Source organism: Thunnus maccoyii, chromosome 10, assembly GCF_910596095.1.
Source record: "Thunnus maccoyii chromosome 10, fThuMac1.1, whole genome shotgun sequence".
NCBI classification, from domain to species: domain Eukaryota; kingdom Metazoa; phylum Chordata; class Actinopteri; order Scombriformes; family Scombridae; genus Thunnus; species Thunnus maccoyii.
This window is the reverse complement of record NC_056542.1, coordinates 26,046,000-26,067,160: the sequence shown is the minus strand read 5'-3', so window position 1 is coordinate 26,067,160 and position 21,161 is coordinate 26,046,000. Positions and strand designations below refer to the sequence as shown.

The 21,161-nt window shown below is 38.8% G+C and overlaps 1 protein-coding gene across 1 annotated transcript in view; it reads left to right on the top strand.

Moving 5' to 3' along the window:
* The window catches only part of LOC121905341 (myelin basic protein-like), a 67,720-nt gene that overhangs the window by 10,583 nt on the left and 35,976 nt on the right, over nt 1-21,161 (top strand). The window contains exon 2 of the mRNA XM_042423534.1: nt 18,552-18,610. Coding sequence (XP_042279468.1) covers nt 18,566-18,610 — 45 coding nt within the window. The 5' untranslated portion in view covers nt 18,552-18,565. The remainder of the gene's footprint in view (nt 1-18,551; nt 18,611-21,161) is intronic.

Below are 21,161 nucleotides of genomic sequence, written 5' to 3'. Positions count from 1 at the left end.
TAAGACGCATTGGATACATATAGCCATAAGATCTTCAAACTACATCTAAATTAACCTTTTAGTTAAGAATTGCAGGAAATCCATCTTTCCACTGTATACATGAGGAATTACATTCCAGACAAATACATATGAGAGCAAGACACTTGGATTTATTTCCAGCAGGTGATCAAGCAGAACATCCAGCATTACATAAAAACATGACATTATAAGGATGTGTCCGTTTTAGGCCTTTAACCATCTGTCTTTATCTGCAACTCGTGAAAACAAACACCCTCTGATTCTTGTGCAGTTTTGTCTCCAATCAATAACCAAGGGTATCATGATTTCTAGCTTTGAGTGAAGGACATATGACCCCATATGTCTGCTGAGCGTTAAGCACACATTTCCCTCAACACAGATACATAGACGACAAACATCTCCCCCTTCCCCTGAGTTACACTGATGGATAAACCATGCTTTTTTAGGCCCATTACCTTAGCTGAGGCCTGGCTATTTCCATGACAACAAGTTACTGTATCTCTGTCCAGATCTGTCCAGGCTCTAAGCTAATGGGTTATTATTATATGACTGACGATGTTGGGTAATTTTCTCTGCCTTGGGCTGATCTCCCTGGTAAGCAATCAGATTGTTGATTCTGCCTGCACCCTCTCTACCCCCAACCTCTATCCCCCCCCCCCCCCCCCCCAACTCCCACAAAGCCCCAACCTCATCAGCTGCAAGCACTATCCGCAGCTCTGAGTCAGGATGAATTGGACCCAGTCCTCCTAGATACATTATCATAGGTGATTTGATTTCTCTGGTCACCACTGCATCATTGTATTACAGCATCAAATCTAATCATCTTTAAGCAAGGGCTGTTATAGCAATTGTCATGTGACAACCTATGGCTGTAAAAAATATCACAGGACTCAAACTGACACTGAAGCTGTTTTTTTAACCATTTGACATAGCATTTCCTTCACAGGATGAATTGTAGTAACTTTTCATCTACCATCAGCGTCTGGTCAAAATTTTAATTCATCCAATACTTTGGCTTATAACCAAATAACCAAATCATTGACTTTCCTCTTAGTCTCGGTTGCACTCTCTGCTAATTAAATTATGTTATTTTTTATAAGCTAAGATGGTGAACTTCTAAACAATGTCCTTATGACATTGTTTGTGACAGTCTCATATAAAACATCTTAGATCATGGTGAGTCAGACTAAACAAATAAAAGCTTAAAAAGTTATCACAGCAAAGTAAAATTAAATCAACTTAAATCTAAGTCTAATTATGAAAAATAAAGGATAAAGCATAAAGGAAAGAACAACATTATAAGTTGTATCTAGCATTTTGTCTTCCCTAATAACGTCACAAACAGCATCATTATGGAAATTACAGCACCATACAGATGGATCATCTTTTCCCACATCAAAATCATAAAGTTTATACAGGTAGTATTTGCTGCAGAGCTACTGTAGTGGCTTACAATAAATTGCTCAGGGTCTGTTATTGTGTAATTTTCTGTATATGATGGAAAACAGTCTAACGCAATGCTTGCGCAATGGCTGCAATTTCCTGCTTTCAAAGCAAGGTATTTTTAGGGCCAACATAAAGTACAATATCTTTGTTTAAATTTAATTAAAGCATATAAATGGACAGACTTTGTCCTGCTCTATTGGAAGATTTGAGTTTTGGCCAGCAGAGATCTCCATTAGGCTATTATATAAATCATTTTATTTTGTATGGGAATTGAGGTCACCTCTCTGAGGTCTGCTCTCAGTCAGACTTCACTTTCAAAGTCATGGAAGCTTTTTGCAGTTTTGCTTTGGTGCTTTATTTCTAGCGAGAGGGGATGAAGGTAACAGAACTGGAAGAACTGAGTATTTTTTCATCAGAAAACAGAAACAGCAAATTTGATTCTATGGCTCACAGAAACTGTGAGATAGCTTCTTATGGAATTCATGAGGGGAAGAAGGTGTTGAAATTATTTATGTTCATATCAGCAGGAAGAATACTGAAAAAGAAAAAGGAAGAAAAAGAAGACCCAGTGGATATTTATTGAAGTGACAAAATATAACACTACAGAAGCAGAGAGAACTCTTGATCCAATCTTTAAGTCTCTGTTGTCCAAACTACCTCTTATTGTACAAATTGAATTCCTACTGAGAGCACTTGTGTACAATATTTGCTGATATTATCAGTGGCCAATATATATTTAATTTCCTATCACCTAACTCCAGGGCTGATGCAATTTATAAAAGAAAAAAAAAAAACACAATTTGTTTAATTGATGCAAAAGTTAAGGAAGGATTAATATTTCTGACCAGACATTATTGATTCCAGTAGATGTAATTTTGAAGTCCTTAAAATGAAGTTTTTATTAGAAAACTTAAGTCATCGTGAAAAAAGGTAATTTTAAATGGAGCAATCAGAATAATAAGATGATCGATTATTAGATATATAATAACATTGTCCAAATAATATGTTGTCATTCATCAATCATGAATCAGACTGATAGAAATTTCATTCAACTAAACTGCTTTGAAACACTGAATTGGACACATTGAATAAATAAGAATTTTCACCATAGTACTTTGATGAATACCATAATGTCAATATCATTGAGTACATTTTTTTTTTTAATTCCCACATTATTTCTGCACATGTAACACAAATGACAAATAAAAAGTGTAACATAGAAAGAGCAAAATGCTGCAGAAAATGTAAGTGTGTTCACTTCAGCTGAAAGATAGTGCTGTAGTCTATAAATCTCATATTGCTGAGCTCCATGTAAATGTGTTGGTAAAGGGCAATGATATGAGGATCTTTTTGAACCTACAAGAACTTGCTGGTAGGAGTGGAGTTTGAACCCTGGTGTGAACCCCTTTTGGTTAGTTGTAGCTCTTGGAGTTTTAAACTGTGAGTTGCAGCAGGTGCAATGGTGGAAGTATTCAGATCCTTCATTTAAATAAAAGCAGCAATAGGCCTCTTTCGCAGCAGACATTTTGACTTGTCATAGCGGGAAAAGCACGGGTGTTACTGATGACATGAATGATGTTGCTGTTGCATTCAAGTGTCCCACTCAAAATGTTACTTTAATAAAGGAACAGATGTACTTAAAGTATTCATAGCTCATAATATTGACATATCATCATAATATTGGATTTTTATTACTGATGCACTAACATGTAAGCAGTATTTTAACAGTGAGTCTGACAGTGCACCTCCAATTAATTAAGGGCCAAAGCACCAGAAATGTAGGCCACTTTTAGATTTTAACATTGTTAAAGACAAATATTTCTATGTAGTTAGTTTTGGAACTAATGATAGGGACAGCTGGATAAATCAAGCCAGTCTCTTCAATCTGTGTACAGATAACACGACTTCACATAAATTGTGTGCAGTGCATACGCCAAAGTCCAATTTTGCGTGCAAGTGATACACCAATCCTTCCCAGAGTAGTGACATCAATATAATGCCACTTTCTTGTATTTTTTAAGTTGATTTTTGGTTTACTAGGAGGAGGCGGGTTGGGTGGTTTGCTAGATAGTTTGTTGGCAAAAGCAGCAGGGGAGCACTGTTCCTGACCACCAACATCTTAAATGTCACTTTGGGCATTGTAAGATTTTTTGCGTCATATTGGGACATTTTTACTGCATTTTACTGTTTGAACCCAAACCAGGATTTTTCCCTAACCCTAACCAAGTGGTTTTTGTGCCTAAACCTAACAGCATTAAATGAGATGCGAAAAGAGGGAAAATGTGGTGTTAAATTGCATGCAATTTGAAAGTGGAAAGTCCTGCTATTTGTACGCAGATTGTGAGACTAGGTTGATAAATCAATAAGACAACCCCCTCTTCCTCAACAACTACTGTTGGTGCCCTTGAGCAAGGCACTAATGGGCCTACCTATACTGGCCTAATGTATGAACAGCTGCCTAATGAAAGTACAACAGGATGGTAGTGGCAATGGACTTCAGCATATCTTCTCAGAGTGAGCAAATCCTACAGTAGTTAGGGTCATTTTCCATGTCTACTGTAGGTCCTACCGTTTTCCAAAATCATATGCCATTATAGTCGCGTGTGAATTTAACCCCCCCTCCGTACAATGAACCGCGACATACTAACCACGCATAGGCGTGCACCAACGTGCCTTTTGAGCCCACATTTCTTGGCGGACTAATGCTGCATTCCGCCCCACCCCTTACAAACAACATCATCACCACTGTACCTAAATCAGGAAGCACCGAGACACGTTTTTTTTTCTTTTTCTTTTTTTTTTATTCGAAGACACTTGTGATTACAACAACGACGAACCATAAAGGGGAAAAAGGCGTTATTGTTGATGTTGTTGCCGACCACCGTCGACCACTGCTGAGAGAAGACTGACAGCTGGTTACATCCAGTACAAGGCTCAGCTGTGGATGCATTTGACACAGACTAACCGGAGAACGGTATGTTATGTGCACAGTCGAACTGGTGAAATTGACCAAAACCAAACAAACATACGGCGAGAAAGCCAGTGTAAAGACAGTTACACACATGTGGTGGTTATATATACTATGTCTGTGTAGTTTGTTTTTTTCTTCTGCGGTTTACGTGGTGTAACGATAATAAACATATGTTATCCACGTCGACTTGTTTACAGTGCGTAACAGCCGTTTCGAAACCTGCCGGGAAAATATGCTCGGAATGTAATTTTCATGCTTATACGAGTCTGCCAAACTCGGTGTAACCATAAGTAGTAAGTTAAGTAATGTTTAATAAGCAGCACGGCCACTAGTGTCACTAATTTGTCATGTGCTTTGACAGTGTCTCCCCCCATCCCCACCCTACCCCCACCCCCACTACCACTACTACAACCACCACCTCCCTCCCTGCTGCCTTCTGTCTTGTTGAACCAATCACAGCTGACGTTGTTTGCAATTTAACACTTCTTTGCTTCGTACCAATGAAACCCTCAGTGAAGAATGAGGCTTATGAGCTGCAGTCAAACCCTGGGTAGTTCTCTGTAATTCGGCATAGATTAAACACACCAAACAGAGTTTAAATCCAGTAAAATTCAGACATTTATAACAGGTCCACGCTATTTCCTGCTGAAAACCTCCGTGTGTTTTGGTTGAAGCGGCGCGAAGGATTACGGGGGGAGGCAGTCATTTAGTTTAAATTAAATGACTTGTGCGGGTTGGCAGGTAGATTGAGTGTATGCCGAATTTGTCAGAAGGTCCTAATGATTCGTTTAAGCATCAAATCATGTTACACGAGACGTGTCAATATGCACCAACGTGTCTTGCCTTTAAATTGAATGATTCCTAAAGGGGATTTGCGCACATACTCCAGGGCAGTATGCTTTTGGAAGTGCTTTGGTTAAATGTTGTTTATTAAAATGTATTAAGTATTCAAATACATTTAGTTGATTTGCATGATATTGGGACTTAGAGTAAACACTCTTGACTTTGACCACATAAATTACAGACAAAAATCTGTTGCCAAGTGACATTTGAATGGTTAATGCACTTAAAATTCACCTCGCATACAACTGTATTAACTTAATCTTGGTATTAGAGACACATAGTCATCATTACTGTTACAGTTTTTCATATATATAATTGGTCAGCAGTAAAACAAGTGTTTAGTGTTTGCACTCTTTTTAAAACTGTCTCCTAAAAATCAGTACAGTGGCTCGGTGTTGCGCCTGGCATTACACGTAGCTGTAGAGGATCACTGTAAGGTGTGATTTCTCACAATCTTTGGTCTAAATTTTCATCCTGGCCAGTGGATGGACTGGTACGCAGTAAAGCCTGGAAATTAAATCTTACATCACCATGCATCCTAAGCAAGGCCTGGTCAGCAGCGAGCTCCACTTGTTACTCAACTTACCATAAAAACAGTGAAGGTCTGTGACAGAAACCATACAGGCTCTATTGGCCTGTTTACCACTGCGCTGTGATGGTAAGAATTGCCAAGATATAACAGCAGCAAAAGACCCTGAGCTTTAGGCTGTATACGTCTGTCAGTAATGACTGTGACATGCTCACTTACTGGCGCTCCTATGCACAGTCTATAAATAAAGTACTCACACATGAGTGGCTGCTTATGTCTGATCTGCTCTCATTTATTAAAGCCTGCAGCCCAGAATGTCCTCTAGCCAGGGAACATTCAGCAAGGAAATCTGGCTCTGTTTGATATAAATAACATGTAGGTTTAATCCTCACCTTTTCCTTTAGTTGATGAAGACAAAACATGAAGCAAATCATGTTAGTTGAAACACTGAGGGATCTCATTTTCAAATCATCATATCAGTTATATTATGATACCTGAATATCTCACTGTCACAGTCACAACATTGTCAGATAACAGGATTTCATTTCTGAAACACAACGGTGCTGCTGTGATGGAAATCTTTCTGGTGTCACCCTAATGTATTTTGTGGAATCTTAAGGATTTCTAACTAGATAGAAAAAAAAACAAAAAACATATTGACATATGCGAAGCAAGATGCCAGCAGTTGTAGCTTAACCCTCACATAGTTTCAGGAGAAAGCTCTGTTTGGCTGCGACTACCTGGACTGGGAAGGCCGCAGGAATGCATTCCTTTGCATTTCATACCGTGGGATTTGCCTCAGCTCAGCCAGGAGAGAAAATGCCAAGAGGTTTGCTCAGCCGTCACGTGGCATTCCTTTGTCTTTATACGCACTTATACCAGTTGGCCTCAAGTGAAATTTTGCACAGTTAACTGAAATATTTGCTGTTTGCTGTTACCAAACTATGTTAAGTTCTTCATCCTGTTCCTTAAATGTGTGACTGCAAATGCACTACACACACGCCCACACTACATCTGTGTTCTGCAGGTGATGCATTGTGGTTAGTCAACTTCTGTCCTCAAAGACTCACAAACTTCCTCTCTTCTCTTACTTCCCGTCTTGTCTGCGCCTGTTCTTGGTAGACAGGTTGAGTCACATTACCTGCTGTGTGAACACCCCCTGTGCAACAGCATGATAGTTTTGTTAGTTTTTGCCCAAGGCGTGGTGCTGCCAATCAGCTCTGGGTGCTACTCTGACAGCATATCTTGTTATCTGCAGTGGCGTCGCAGGCTGCAATGTGTCGGGTCCTCATAGCGATTACAGCAGATGGTTAGGGTTGAATATGTTGCCTCCAGACTCGATTCGAGAGGTTGTAGCTCGGATTATTAGATGGCAAACCCCCAGGTGGCAGCGGTTGTGTATCTGCATTGAAGAGCATTGAGCTTATGCTTCATGCCCTAGGCTGTATCACAAGGACACCCCAGGGAGTGACGGGAGGTGCCCTTGCATAGCAAAACAAAACAAATACGTGCTTGTTTTAACAAAGCAATAGCTATATACAGCATTGGACCCCGGGGAGTTTTTTTTTTTTCTGTTCTCAGAAATTTAAAAAGTCCCCACACACATACACACACACACACACACACACCTGTCTCCACCCCATGTTATCCTCTTGCTAAACAACATCAGAGAGCGTCAGTAAGGAAGAGATGGAGAGTGTCATAGTAGTAGTCCAATATTTCAGTCCAAGAAAAGAACCAGGTTAAGTCACTGAACTCTGAGACCAATTATCTTAAGTTAAGAGAACAGAAAGCAGCAGCCCTGATGTTCCAGACAGGCAGCCGAAGCCCACAGGCGAACCCCGCTTCACTCAGTGGTGGATCTGCTGTGCTGCGGCCACGGCTGACTGGTCCTGAGCTGACAAAACTCAGCTCGCTGACTCCTCATCTAGCTTGCTCCCACATGTAAGTTTCCTCACTTACTCACAGTGTTGAGCTCAGACTAAACTGACATTGTTACCCAGCCTAGGGGTGGGTAACACATCATCGTAATGATGATGTAATAATGGCAGTGATGAATGTAAATGCAGGGATTTATCCCTCAGTTAAGATTTTGTTAAATGGTAATGTTTACATGTTAAACAGTACCATTTACCATAAAATTCCATCTATCCTGTTTTGCTCAGAAATACGTCACAATAGAATGGAAGTTAGATACTCTTGAAACTCTGTAAAGTAATACTAACAGTAATAGTGACAGTCTCAGATTACTACCACAACTAAAGTAAATGTTTTGTAATCATTTAGTAATCTCATGGATATCCCACTGCTGAGTCTGAGCCTGTGTGTGTGAGCTCTCCATCACTCTCAGAATCTGTTGCAACATCGCAACAGACTGCAATGACTGCAGCACACATTTGCGTATCACCATTTTTGTAGTAAATCTGGCCCTCGGTCTTGTTCAAACATGACAGCCATTTTTTGCGAAAACCAAAACTAACACAGGCTGTATGTCAGGCTTCCTGCAGTGTGCACTCATCACTGTACAAGCAGATGCCCTCCCTCAGGGACAGATGTTGACCTCTGACCTCAAATCTCTTGCCAAGAGTATAGATAGCACTTCCACTAGCAGATAGGCAGCGTGTAACTCTATTACTCTATTGCTGTTTCTCATATCATCACTCCCTCCTGTTCCACCCCGCCTACCCACACACACACACACACGCACGCACACGCACACACTCATGCTCCATATTTATTATGTAATTGACTCTCACGGTAGAGCATAACACAGTGCAGTTACTAAGGGCAGCTGGAGGGTTAAAAGGAACTGTTGTCTCATGTGCACAAGGACAAACTTAAAGCGAAACAAAGGCACCAGGCAACTGCAGACAGACACCCACGTGTTTCAGCCACTTACAGCTTTAGTGGTGGACTGAGAAATGGGCTTGTCAGCATGTTGTGCAGTGTTATGCCACGGAGGCTTCTTATCAAATTAAATATGCAACAGTGGCTATTGTTGAATAGATACGTTTTCACATGCTGATCATACTATAAGCAAGTCTTCATGTTAGTATTATTTCCTTCATGGGTTCATAAATGGTCACTTTTCAGTGATACAGTTCTGGGTGAAATGCCTTTCATATAAGTTTAAACAGTCATATTGAAAGGCTTTACTGTGTATATCATTAGAAAATTTGTTGTTTCATCATCTTGGGTTTGTGTGTATGTGTGTGTCAATCTCAACAAACTCATTCATCCCTTCTTCTTCTTAATGTTAATAAGGGGACATTAGACCTAAATACTGAATTTAAACTCCAGGGGAAACTTTTGTTACTTGCACGGAAATGTATATTGCTTAAATGGATTGAGTTAATATGTGGTACAATGAAATACTCAGGATTCTTCCCCCAGAAAGGCTGCCTGCAGTCCCGAGTAGCAGTGAAAGTAAATTTAGCCAAATATGGAGTTTTCTTTTTAAATCATGTACCACAGGCGATTGGAAATATTCTGCTTGCAGGATTAACTAACTGCACATCAAATTTTCCTTTATATGTGTCAGATTCTTCATTATATGTGAAAGAAATAGAAGGATTTCTTGTAGAGGTGATTGACTTTTTCTTTATGTTGTTCTCTCACTCTTTACTACCTAATTACTGTCTTTTTTTTATCTTTTTGCATTAGGGTGATTTATTGTCTTGCATGGGAATGGCATCTGTTTTTGTCGCAGAGCATTAACTGGGCATGTTATTTGTAATTATTTGTGGTGTTGTAGATCTTGTCTGGGTTGATGGGATTGGGATGATGGGGCAGGTGTTGTCAATATATTTTTGTTTTGTCTTATATGTATGGTGTTAGTGGGTTCATTATGGAAATAATAAAACATAAACACAGAGTAATGGAGGACGTAGAGATGGCTGCACAGAATGCTTTTATACCTTTTGTTTGCACTCGACTAGTGAAGAGAGCTATTATCTGTTTGTCCTCACAGTGATTGAGTGGAGAGTGCAAGACAAGCCACAGATATATAGCATGGACACTGAATGTAAATACAACAGCTGCAGCAGGGCGGGCACTAGTCAACCTGATAATATGCATCATACCTACTTCAGTGTAAGGTTTCACTCATTTTGGTGGCAGATTTATTCATAAGTAATCATAATTCATGTTTTTTTCTTGTTTTTTTTTGTTCATTACATGTCTTGTAGGGCTGCAACAATTATTTTCATTGTCGATTAATCTGCTGCTTATTTTCTCGATTAATAGATTAGATGTTTGGTCTATAAAATGTCAGAAAATAGTAAAACATGTCGATCACTGATCTCAAAGCCTAAGGTGACATCTTCAAATGTCTTATTTTGTCCTGACCAACAGTCCACAACCCAAAGAGATTCAGTTTACTTTAAAATACTAAAGAAAATATTCATAATTGATAAACTGGAATCAAGAATCTGAACATTTTTTTTTTTAAAAATGATTCCAAACAATTAATCAATTATGAAAATAGTTGGCGATTAATTTGATAGTTGACAACTAATTGCAGCTCTAATCTCTTGCAGTTTTTGCAACAGTGCTGTTTAGTTGCATTACGACTGGTAGGCTGCTACAGTTGATACATGTTATCAAGTAATGTTAGCAGCAAACAATGTTAGTATAAAAATTGATCTACCAAGCTGCATCTTAATAGGCACTGATTAAAAGTAATAGTTCAATATGTTGAGATATTGGCTGGTTGGCTTTTTTTAAGCATGGAGCTAGAATTGGGATTTGCGTTTTTTAGCATAACGTCTGGAAGCAAGAGGAAACAGTTAGCCTGACTCACGCCAAAAATACACCCAACAACATTTCTAAAGCCCACTTACTATCACAATGTGTCAACTCACACAAACAATAACAATGTAAAAATTTATGGTTTTACAGTCATGTGTCGTAACTTTTTCATGGCAAACCACTTCTGTACTTCTGTTTAGCATGTCAGCTGGTTGCCTGGCAACTCAGGAAGTCACTGCACCGCCAGCTTTAATTAGCCTATTTCTTGGTGAACATCAAGAAATATTTACAGCACATAACTCCCCATAAAACAGCAAATTTAAATGACTATTTTTGTACACCTTTTTTTGCACACCTTCTATTAATAAAGTCATTCAGCACAGAAAAACAGTCGTCATGACTGTGGTCAAAACTGTTGTTTATATAGCCACTGGTCATAGCCACTGGTTAAAAATGTTTCCTTTTAGTTTCAGGAAAGTCTACTTTTCTTTAGTCAGTTCAGTTTTTTAAGTCCAAAATAATTTCTTTTTGGACTGCTTAGCCAGGAACAAAATACCACACCATGGCTATGATCCTAAATATATTCCAAAAGTTAACTGATTAAAATTACTGAATTTATCCAACAACTTCCTCCCACAGTTAGCTGCAGGCAGTAGAATTTTAAAGAGGAGTGATGTTTCTCCAAGGGCAGGTACATTATTTTTTGAGTTTTCGAGGTTTGTAAATCATTCTGCTGCTTCACATTAGTGTTCCATATGTATTCAAATCCAACAATTCAAAGTATGTATGTTTTAGCATCAAAACGCTATTTTCCCAAGCCCTTCTAAAAACCTTTTCCCACCTGACGTAGGTTTCTGCATGATGACATTGCTCCATATAAACTGATATAAACCCCCTTAACCCGCCTAGCCAGCAGCCACAGAGACAGTCTGAGCACTCACTGCTGCTGCTGCTCTGTCACTGCTCTCTGCTAACGGCTGAGTGGGCATTGCCATTTGAAAAACCCAGTAAGGAATGCAGGTGGAGTTGTTCTTTAACACAGTGCTCCTTAGGCCTGAATTGACTGATCTGCTAAATTTATGTACAGAGTCTGATTCCTTGACTTTCTTACAGGGAAATGGAACTTCTATTACCCATATCTATTCTAATTTGCCAATTGTTTGTTTACATTCATCATTTTTGTAATTCCTTGCACTATGTTTTTTTCTACTTCCTCAGAAAGGGTTCTGGTAGGAATTTTCTACATTTCTCTTCACTGTTGTACCGAGCCAGCGGGAGCTTACAAAAAACTAAAATAAAAGCAACAGAGAGCATCTTGTGTACTGGTGCGACAACCTCTTGTATGATGGATTTCTTCCTGTATGACTCTTAAATAAAGACCTCGAAAGAAGCTGTTTAAACTACCAGAAACTGTATGAAAGCAGCCTATATGTGAACTTCATAATAACAAATTCAAGAAAATGACTGGCCGCAGTGTCTTTCTGCTTAATCTTCAGTGTGTAAAGGGTTTTGGTGACCCCCATTATAGCGGGTGCACTGACCTCAGACCCCCTATAATCCCAAAAGAACTAAATCTCGCTACCATGAAGTTATATTCCAAAGAGATTCCTTGTTTTCCTTTTGGTTAATGCCTGTCCCTTTGTTGGAAAATTGGACTTGAATGCTTGTACTGTACCGGGTGAGAACATTGAGTGAAACATTGATGTACTAACATGCTGTACAGAAAGGGGAAAAAAATGCACCGCATCGTTTACTTGGCACTTCACATCCATCTTTCTGTGAGTCATAGTCATATAAAAGTCAGTTTCACACTCGCTGACCCTTTGTTTGAGGAAGTATCCCTGAAACAGAGCAAATCTTAGTAGTGTGAAATCCATTTGCACAGTATTGTTTTGGCTGTGTCCATAATTGTCTCTCCAAAATGACAAACATACTTACCGCGGGTTGATAAAGGAAGCCTCATAATCCTGAATGCTATTATTTCCATAACGATTGTTTCCAAGAGTTTTATTACTTTGGTTGTTGCTGGGTAATCCATTCTCCCTTTTGCAAGCATTATAAAAAAACTCATCCGATCCTGACAGTGAGATTTATTTTGCTGCAAGGTAATATCCCTTTCATCCTTATGAGCCTACAATCAGTGAAATAAATAGCTGTACCGTGTCTATTTTCACTGTCAAAAAGGAGAATTGTCTTCTTATTAGTTGATAAAATGTTACCCCAACCAAATTTTCCTAGCAGTCAGCCTGGAAAAAAAGATTTTCATTACATCTACGATTCCGCAGCTATTGCAGATCTCCCTTTCCTACAAAAATATAAAAGCACTGAGTATCCCCTCTCAAATGACTGTCTCTTTTTGATGGTTTCTGTTTCATCATTCGAGTGACTGGCTCCGAAAACACAAGATCAGGCAAACGTAATTCATTATGTGCGGCAAACAGAAGACATATGGTAGGAGGTTTGTTTAAATGTCAACATACAGGTTTTTTTTTCGTTTTTTTTTTCAAAGTAATGAGACCCAATCCTTATCCGTGTTGAAGCCATGTTAAAACATTAGTGGCTCATGTGAATGAGGATTGCAAAAAGCCTCAGGTAATGGACAGCTCAGACAGATAGATAATTGCTCACATGTACTGCAGACTCTGGTTGGAGTGGTAATGGATTCTTCGAGGTGCTGGCCTGTATGTAGCTGCCCTGTAATAAGCTTTTCCATCCTAATGATTTATTTAAAAGGTAAACTGAAATGATGAGACATCCCTGGCAATTAACAGCAACTTATATGGTGAAATTGGGAACTGCATGTTCTTTAACACCTTCCTATCACTTTCTAAATTACAGCGCGCTGTGTGAGGGGAAAAATAAATGCCAGGCAACCATGTGTGTTTTTTTTTCTTAGTTAAAAAGTGGTGCTGCTGAGTTGTTATTGCAGGCTTGTATCCCCCCCCCCCTTCTGCCTCTCTCACTCTGTTATGCAACAGTCTTTTCTTGCAAGTCCTTGCAGGATCTTTGATTGTGTAACATTTGAGAGTGAAACTGGCTGTAAAGCCTCACTTTCAGTTACACAGAATCCTTACAACGTTTCTCCATGTCCATCAAACATTTGGGTTGTTGGTGAATATCACTGCGATAAACTGAATACATAGCTTTAGGCGATATAATTGTGGCCCTTTGTTTAATCAGCAGTGAGTTTCAGTTTATTTATGTAGCTGCTTATTTGTGCTCTCTGGTTTGGCTTCACCCCAAGCACACCTCAGGTATGAATCAGCCCATTCTCTCAAGTTCACAAATGCTGGTTAAACAAAGCTTAAAGTTATACAGACATACTTCTCTATAGAGCTAAGCGATCATGTTTTATTGATTTATTAGATCAGTACTAGCTTTAGTAGCTTTTAAACTGTGTCACAAATCTCATGGCTGACAGTGTAATGGAGGTCCAGTGGAAAATTAGCAGCGTGCAGATGAGTTTGTTCTTCATTATTCCGGCATACTAACAATATTTTAGTTGTCGGTGTTTTCTCGGAAACTGGAAATATGTAATGTGATTCATTGGATTCAGAAAACGGATATCCAACCACTGATGGCACAGCCTCTCCTTTATCTTTGTAATATGCCAACAGGATCAAAAAAGGATTACTGGACTTGTGCAGAGTCACTGCTTAAACCAGACTTGTTCTTTTTACCTTTTTATGTCTGGAACTGTGTGAGTTTGGTTGTTTTTATTTAAGCTGCTTAAAGCCCCTTGGAGCAATTGTCGGAACTGAGAACTAAGTCTAGCAACTAGGATCTAAGCTAAAACAAAATGTAAAAGAAAAGGCTTGTTTAAAACTACAGTAAAACCTCAACATTTTTATATTAGTGTGTAAAGCGAGACGGGTCTTTCCCATCAAGCAATGAACCCACAGAGAATAATCACCTGACTCTGAAGTTGCCCCCAGCTCTAGTGAGCGTTTCAGCATTTTTAGCTCATCTTTAGCTCATTGTTTTAGTTTTACAGCCCAACAACTTTACTGTTTTTGTTCACTCTCAGCACTATCATTAACTCTGTTTCCTGCCGCAGCTGGCATCTGTTTTCAGTAAAAAAAAAAAAAAGCTCTGTACAGTACCTTAGCTGCACTGTACATTAGGTGCCCAGCACCAAACAGACAGAGCTAGCAGCTAGCTACTGAACATTGGAGCATTTAGCTGTTAAAGAGCTGAATATGTACACCAAGGAAAGAAGAAACAAGACTCCAAATGAAAGCTAATGTTGCTCTGTGTCTGCTGGATGTGTAAAAGGCAATTGTTTGCTACTGTAATACATGATGACCTTTTACGGTGATAATATGTAACAATATGTTGTAGTAATAGGCTGCTCTGTTGCCAACAAGTCATCAAAAAAATCTGTTAATATTGCTTTAAAGTTATCTGGATTATGCTCAGGGCTGTTAAATTTCCCTTTTAGCAAACTTATTTTCAGATACAGCTGCTTCTCTCCTTAGAGAGGCATCAGCACAATGTTATAATGAGGCAGATTTTCAGAAGAGAAACTCACTTTTGTTTTGTGAGTATTTTCAGTACATGGGAAAGTTTCTAATTGTTAAGGATGGTCTTTTAGTGTGTTCTTTGTTGTTCTTTGCAAATTCTATTCATTTGGATGAAGGGCTGTTTACTTTGAGCCACACTACTATGGTATAATACTTTAGTGTAAAACTGCTGTTCATGGTAAACACTGCTCCCTGTGCTCCCTGTTCAGAAAACAATGGATGTAACAACACCTCTCAATAGTTAATCTTGATACACCGTGGGCGCATGGGAGGCTCGGGGTTAGATTTAATTAACCTGACTTGACTGTTTCATAAGGCAAATTATGTGTTTAATATTGTGTGTGAACTAGAATGTGCAGTAATGATTATGTCAGGACTTTATTATTTTTTACCATATTTGTTCAAAGACTTAATTAACATATTTTGAATCGTTTGGACTGATTGACCTGTGATTAAGGAATGTGAAAGGCTCCCTGTGATTAAATTCGGAATAATAAAGCTGCAATCTTGCATTAATTAAGATAATTTATTTTAATTGTTGGCTTTCGCAAGAGAGCTGGCTATTGTTAGAAGCCTGTGTCACATCAGTGCTGACCATCAACAGGCTATCAACAAACCTTGTTACTAAACATGTCTTAGGATAAACTGTGTAGTGTAGCAGGAACTTTCTTGACAGGGGATACTATCAAGTAGTATCCATGTAGTGTTATAAAAATGAAGAGAGGCCAGAAAAGGAAATAGTCAAGGTGTGGACAATCATGAAATTCTTTTGATGGCACAAAAATGCTCCTAAAAGCCAAAAATGTTTGCTGTGATTATTTGAAAGTAAAGGAAAATAGTCCTTAAGTGGAAAGACGATTTTTCTTTGAGTGGTGGGTGCAGGCTGAGATTTTGATTCATGCAATATTCATAACTTGTGTTTGATAAACAGGCGTTTTCTCACTTACACCTTCAAGTATATAAATAAATGGCAGTTTTTACTCACTTAAGTTGGAATCATTGATTACTTGCTTTCATATCAGGATAAAAATTCTTGGTTGGTTGGGTTTATGTTGTTTGTGAGCTGTGGGCGCACACACACACACACACACACACACACACACACACACACACACACACACACACACCACAGTTTTCTCCTTACTTGACAGACATTTCTTACAATCTCTAGATGGAGAGAACTAAGGCTTCCTTTACTTCTTCCCTTTAGGGGAATTTACTTTTCAGGACATGTTGTTGCTTTGCAGAGACTTGACAGAACACCTGTTCACTGGAGTCAGTCAGTTTTCTGTAGTTCTTTCTGCAGGTATCGCAGCAGCATTTGAGTTTCACGTACACTGTTGTCAGAAGCACAGATATTCACAAATCTGTAATTTAGCAGCACTTTGTATGTCGAATTAACACTTTTTTGTTTTACTTACAACCCACAACCAGTCCCATTTAAGTTAGATGGCTCCAGATTGTGGTTAGGATAAGACTAGTTTGCAGCTCTGCAAAATGATATGTTGGTGGTAAAAAAAGGTGCGTCATCAGCTGTGGAGAACTTTATCAGATTCAAAGATGATGACACTAATGAAGTATGTACTAATCACTTGCTGGCTGTGTTTTATAGCAGTGGCAAAACAGACCATTGGTACAAAATATTCTAATGAATGGATGAAGGCACAGAAGACTACAACACATACAGGGAAGAGTGAAGGCTAACACGTTTTTGCTTTTAAAAATAGGGATAATATCAACCTGTTCTGTACCTTAGTGGTCTGATAGTATAACATTTACCATGTTCACCATCTGTGAGAGCGCCTTTAGACTGTGCGACAGCGACAATCGTGTAAGTTTATTTCATGTTACACTGTGCGAGAGGGCTCCTATAAAGTTTTGGTTGCAATTTGAGGCTGTCAGATTGTACAATGAATGTCTGGTGAATCATAGAGCTACAGTGTAAATAGAAAAAGGTATATGAAAGCAGAGGCTTGTAATCAGCTTGCGTCATCCATCCGTTTTGAAAATACAGTAGTCACCCAAACTTCTTTTTCCTTATGCCTCGATCATTTTGGTTTGTGTTTGCCATGGATGTATTAAAGAGAATTAATGTGTTTTCTCCCTGAACTATATTCAAAAACAGTACTTACAAAATGTTATGGTGGCCAGTGTATTCTGCATCATTTCATGTCATATTCTGATTGGTTGTTTGGTAGATGTGGGTCATAGCAGCAGTCACACTGAAAATTTGGTCCAAATTGTCGACTGTCTTTGGTGGCAAAAGCTCCAAATCTGCTGACAGTGGACATGTGTTACAGTGTGATCGAGGACCTCCATTTTGGATTGACATCCAAAGACTTCATTACACCTCTCTCACGATTGTCAACTTTTGTCACAGTTTAAAGGGGCTTTTATTCTAGTGCGTTAGCTTGAAAACAAACTTAAGTGCAGCTGTGGCTGATGAGATCACATTAGTATTACAAGTATACAGTAATGAACCAAAGTATCAGAAAAAAATAAAAATTTAACCTGATGATGGTGCTATATGAAAAGTCAGGTGATCACTATAGTTACAATTCATCTCAAGGGGGAAATGAATATCAGTACAAAATGTCAAGGCAATCCATACAATAGCACAAAAACATTAATGTGAATCTCATTAGAGCTGCAACAATTAGTCAGTTAATTGATTCGTTGTCAACTATTAAATTAATCACCAACTATTTTGATAATCAATTAATTGTTTGGAATCATTCTTTAAGAAAAAAGTGTCCAAATTCTCTCATTCCAGCTTCTCAAATGTGAATATTTTCCATTTTCTTCAGTTTTCTATGACAGTAAATTGTATATCTTTGGGTTGTGGACTGATGGTCGGGACAAAACAAGACATTTGAGGATTTCATCTTGGGCTTTGGGAAACAGTGATTGACATGTTTCACCGTTTTCTGACATTTTATAGACCAAACAACTAATCGAGAATTAATCGAGACAATAATCAACAGATTAATCAATAATAAAAAAATAGGCTAATTGTTAGTTGCAGCCCTAAACCTCATGCTGGCACTAGAGGAAAAGTTGGGATCACCAACGTCAGTAGGATTCATCGTCTGGGAACCATGAATGTCTGTACAAAATTTTTGCCAATCCATCCAGTAGATATGGACTTGCATGGCTAAAAATAAAGAAGACTAAATACAAAATACCAAATAAGGAATTAAATATATTTTGTCAACAAAATTGACATGTTCAAGAATGACACTCTTGATCCTGATTGTTGATATATTCATGTTTCTCCATGCTGTCATTGCCAGAAAATAAACATGGAAATATGCCAGTCTTTTTATCCCTGGGTGTGATGATACAATTTCACACACAGGCTGAGAGCTAGCCCTTCTTGCTTAGATAAGGAGGAGTGAGTATGTAATCTTCACATATTATGGTGTTTACCGTCTTCTCCTGGTGTTAACTCATTCTCTTTTTTGTCTTACAGTCTCTGTCAGCAGCATGGGCCAGCATCTAGGAAAGAGGGAGTTGCCCACAGACAGCAAGGTAAGAGTCCATTTGGGTTGTTCCACTTTTATATAAAGGCATAATAGTATCTTCAAAGTGTGAGTTTGTGTAAGTATTTTGTTGAATGTGACCTGAGAATGAAGCATGTGTTGGAGAATTTCTCTCAACCTTATCAATGTAAAAATAGTCCTTTATCACTCAGACTTTGGATCCTGTTGTAGACAAGCTGTCAGGCTCCTTCAGTCAGACTGATTTATTACCTTCACTGAGCTTCAGTCAAACTGTTACAGTATGCGCATCTCAAATCTCTTTTTTATTCAGCGCTTAAACAGTGCAGAATAAAATAGTCCGACCTTATGTAACACAGAGATGAAAAATACCAAATTCATCAGAGATGGTGTATTTCATCTCTAAGAGTATGCACAGAATGTTTTTTATGTTCACAAGTGATTTGATTTATTTCTCAGCCGCCTCCGTGTTCTTGGTTACAAGCACTTACTCTCACCTCAAGCACTTGGATCACAAATCACGGTTTAGTGGTAATCACACTGCCATAGGCATCACTTTATACTCATTTCTCAAATGTATTGAGAAGCAGTAATCTATGAATAATGCATTTGTTGTGCAGAGTAGAGAAGTGAAGAGGTGGGGATGACTTTGCAAATGTTGGATTGATGGCTTTGCCTTCAAGCTGTTGTTTTTAGGTTAATATTGATCCATTATTTTGACGTAAAGGTTAAATTACTGGAGCACATCATGTACACTGCAAATTAAAAAAAAACTTCCTGCACTCTTTTTCAAAGATTGGTTAATTCAGTATTCTACATCTCAGTCTTTTGCACAGTGTAGCAAATGAAGACTTTGGACATGCAGGACTGAGAGCAAATTTGGGGTTGCCAGCTTTTTTCTAGTGTTTCTGCATTGATCAATTGCAAAAAATTTTGAGATAATATTTTGTGCACCTTATTTGAAACAATTGATTTGCTACAACCGTCAGCATCCCACTCTTAATTAAGTTGTGTTGCCATGGCAATATCTAATGCATGATGAGTTTCCATGGCTCTTCTGTGTTGCCCTATAATAACCCCTTGAAGCCTTGCTGCAACAGTGCTCCATGAGAGAGCCCATTTGAACCTGAGAGAGTAAATAGATGATTGTGTGCATCAAGGCTGACACTAAACCCTCTCTATGTCCACGTCTCATTTAACCATTAGCTTTGGCCCAGCTATCACCAGGACTCTGTTCAGCTACAGTAGCTTCCACCCTCAAAGTTCTACAGCATCAAAAAACTGTCACACTACCCAAATTCCATCTAGAAACAGTTTTTCTATGAGAAGTGCAGAAATGGTAGGTTGTGAGTTTGAAATTCATGGTTATATTTCTGCAGACTTGCATCTTGTATTATTGTTGAGTGAGATCTTAATGCTTAAAACAGTAAACTGGATTAAAGTGTGTAACAGGGAGCCATTATGCTGGCTGATGGGTTATGCTTGCTGCAGTTACAGGACTTTGTTTAGTCAGCAGGTGGGCAGATCCGTAGGGATGGGTACCCTTCAATGATTATTGCACTTGATAGAATCAGGATGGATCAGTGAGTTTAGACACTGAGGTGGGAAAATAAATCCTTTAAAAAGAAAGTATGATTACATATGACATAAGTCTTAAGGTCTAGTGCAAATTAAGGGAGTCTCTTCTTCTGTAGCCCTCATAACAAACCGAGTCATCAAGCACCTCGCAATAGGCATTTTAATTTGGCTGGGAAGCAAGGTGCTCTGCTGTCCTCCAGGTTTAGTACTTGACAGAAATGATTTGCCTCTAATAGTCCTGTAATTAAATAGAGCAAACGTGTTTGAGAGATTTTTTTGGCTCATCTTTCAGCTCTGCAAGTGCATACATTAAAGGCCAAGACACTGGTCCTGTATGCCAGGTGTGAGAGGATCAGACTTAAACTGGGACAGTAATGTAATTTAATGACATCATGTAATTAACCCCAGCCTTGCTTAAGTCCTTTTGTCACAGCTTTTCAAAATTACAGCAGATATAATGAGTTTGGGCCATTACAGGTGAAGCTGCGATCAGATTTGAAGAGATTGTGAGCTTGGTTATAGTAGACCTAACCCATACTGTGAGCAAGGAGAGGGGGAAAGAAAAAATAAAAGAAAATATGGGGGATAAAAGCACTCGCCAATGTCAGCAACTGAGGCTGTGGGCCTGTACAGTCTAGTTTATAGTATGTATAGCTACCTGGCTGGTGCATGTAATGGGTGGAGTGATTGTATGGGAGAAAAGATTGGATTAGATTGGATTGGACTGGATACGATTGGGTTGGATTGGATAGTCTTTATTGTCCTCAAGGGGCAATTTGGTTTACAAACAGTAATCAACACAACCAGTACGCTTCATAAAATAAATAAAAAGACATCTGTTTACTTTGGCCCTCCTAGGGAGTCAAAATTCTGCATGAAGAGGGTGTTGAGGGTCCACCAGGAAGGCCTTTGCCCTCCAAATAGTGCTAACTTGATAAATATGGCCAAGATCACTCAATCTTTCCCAGCCTATTTGTGTTAACTATACTGAGGTTGCAAAACCA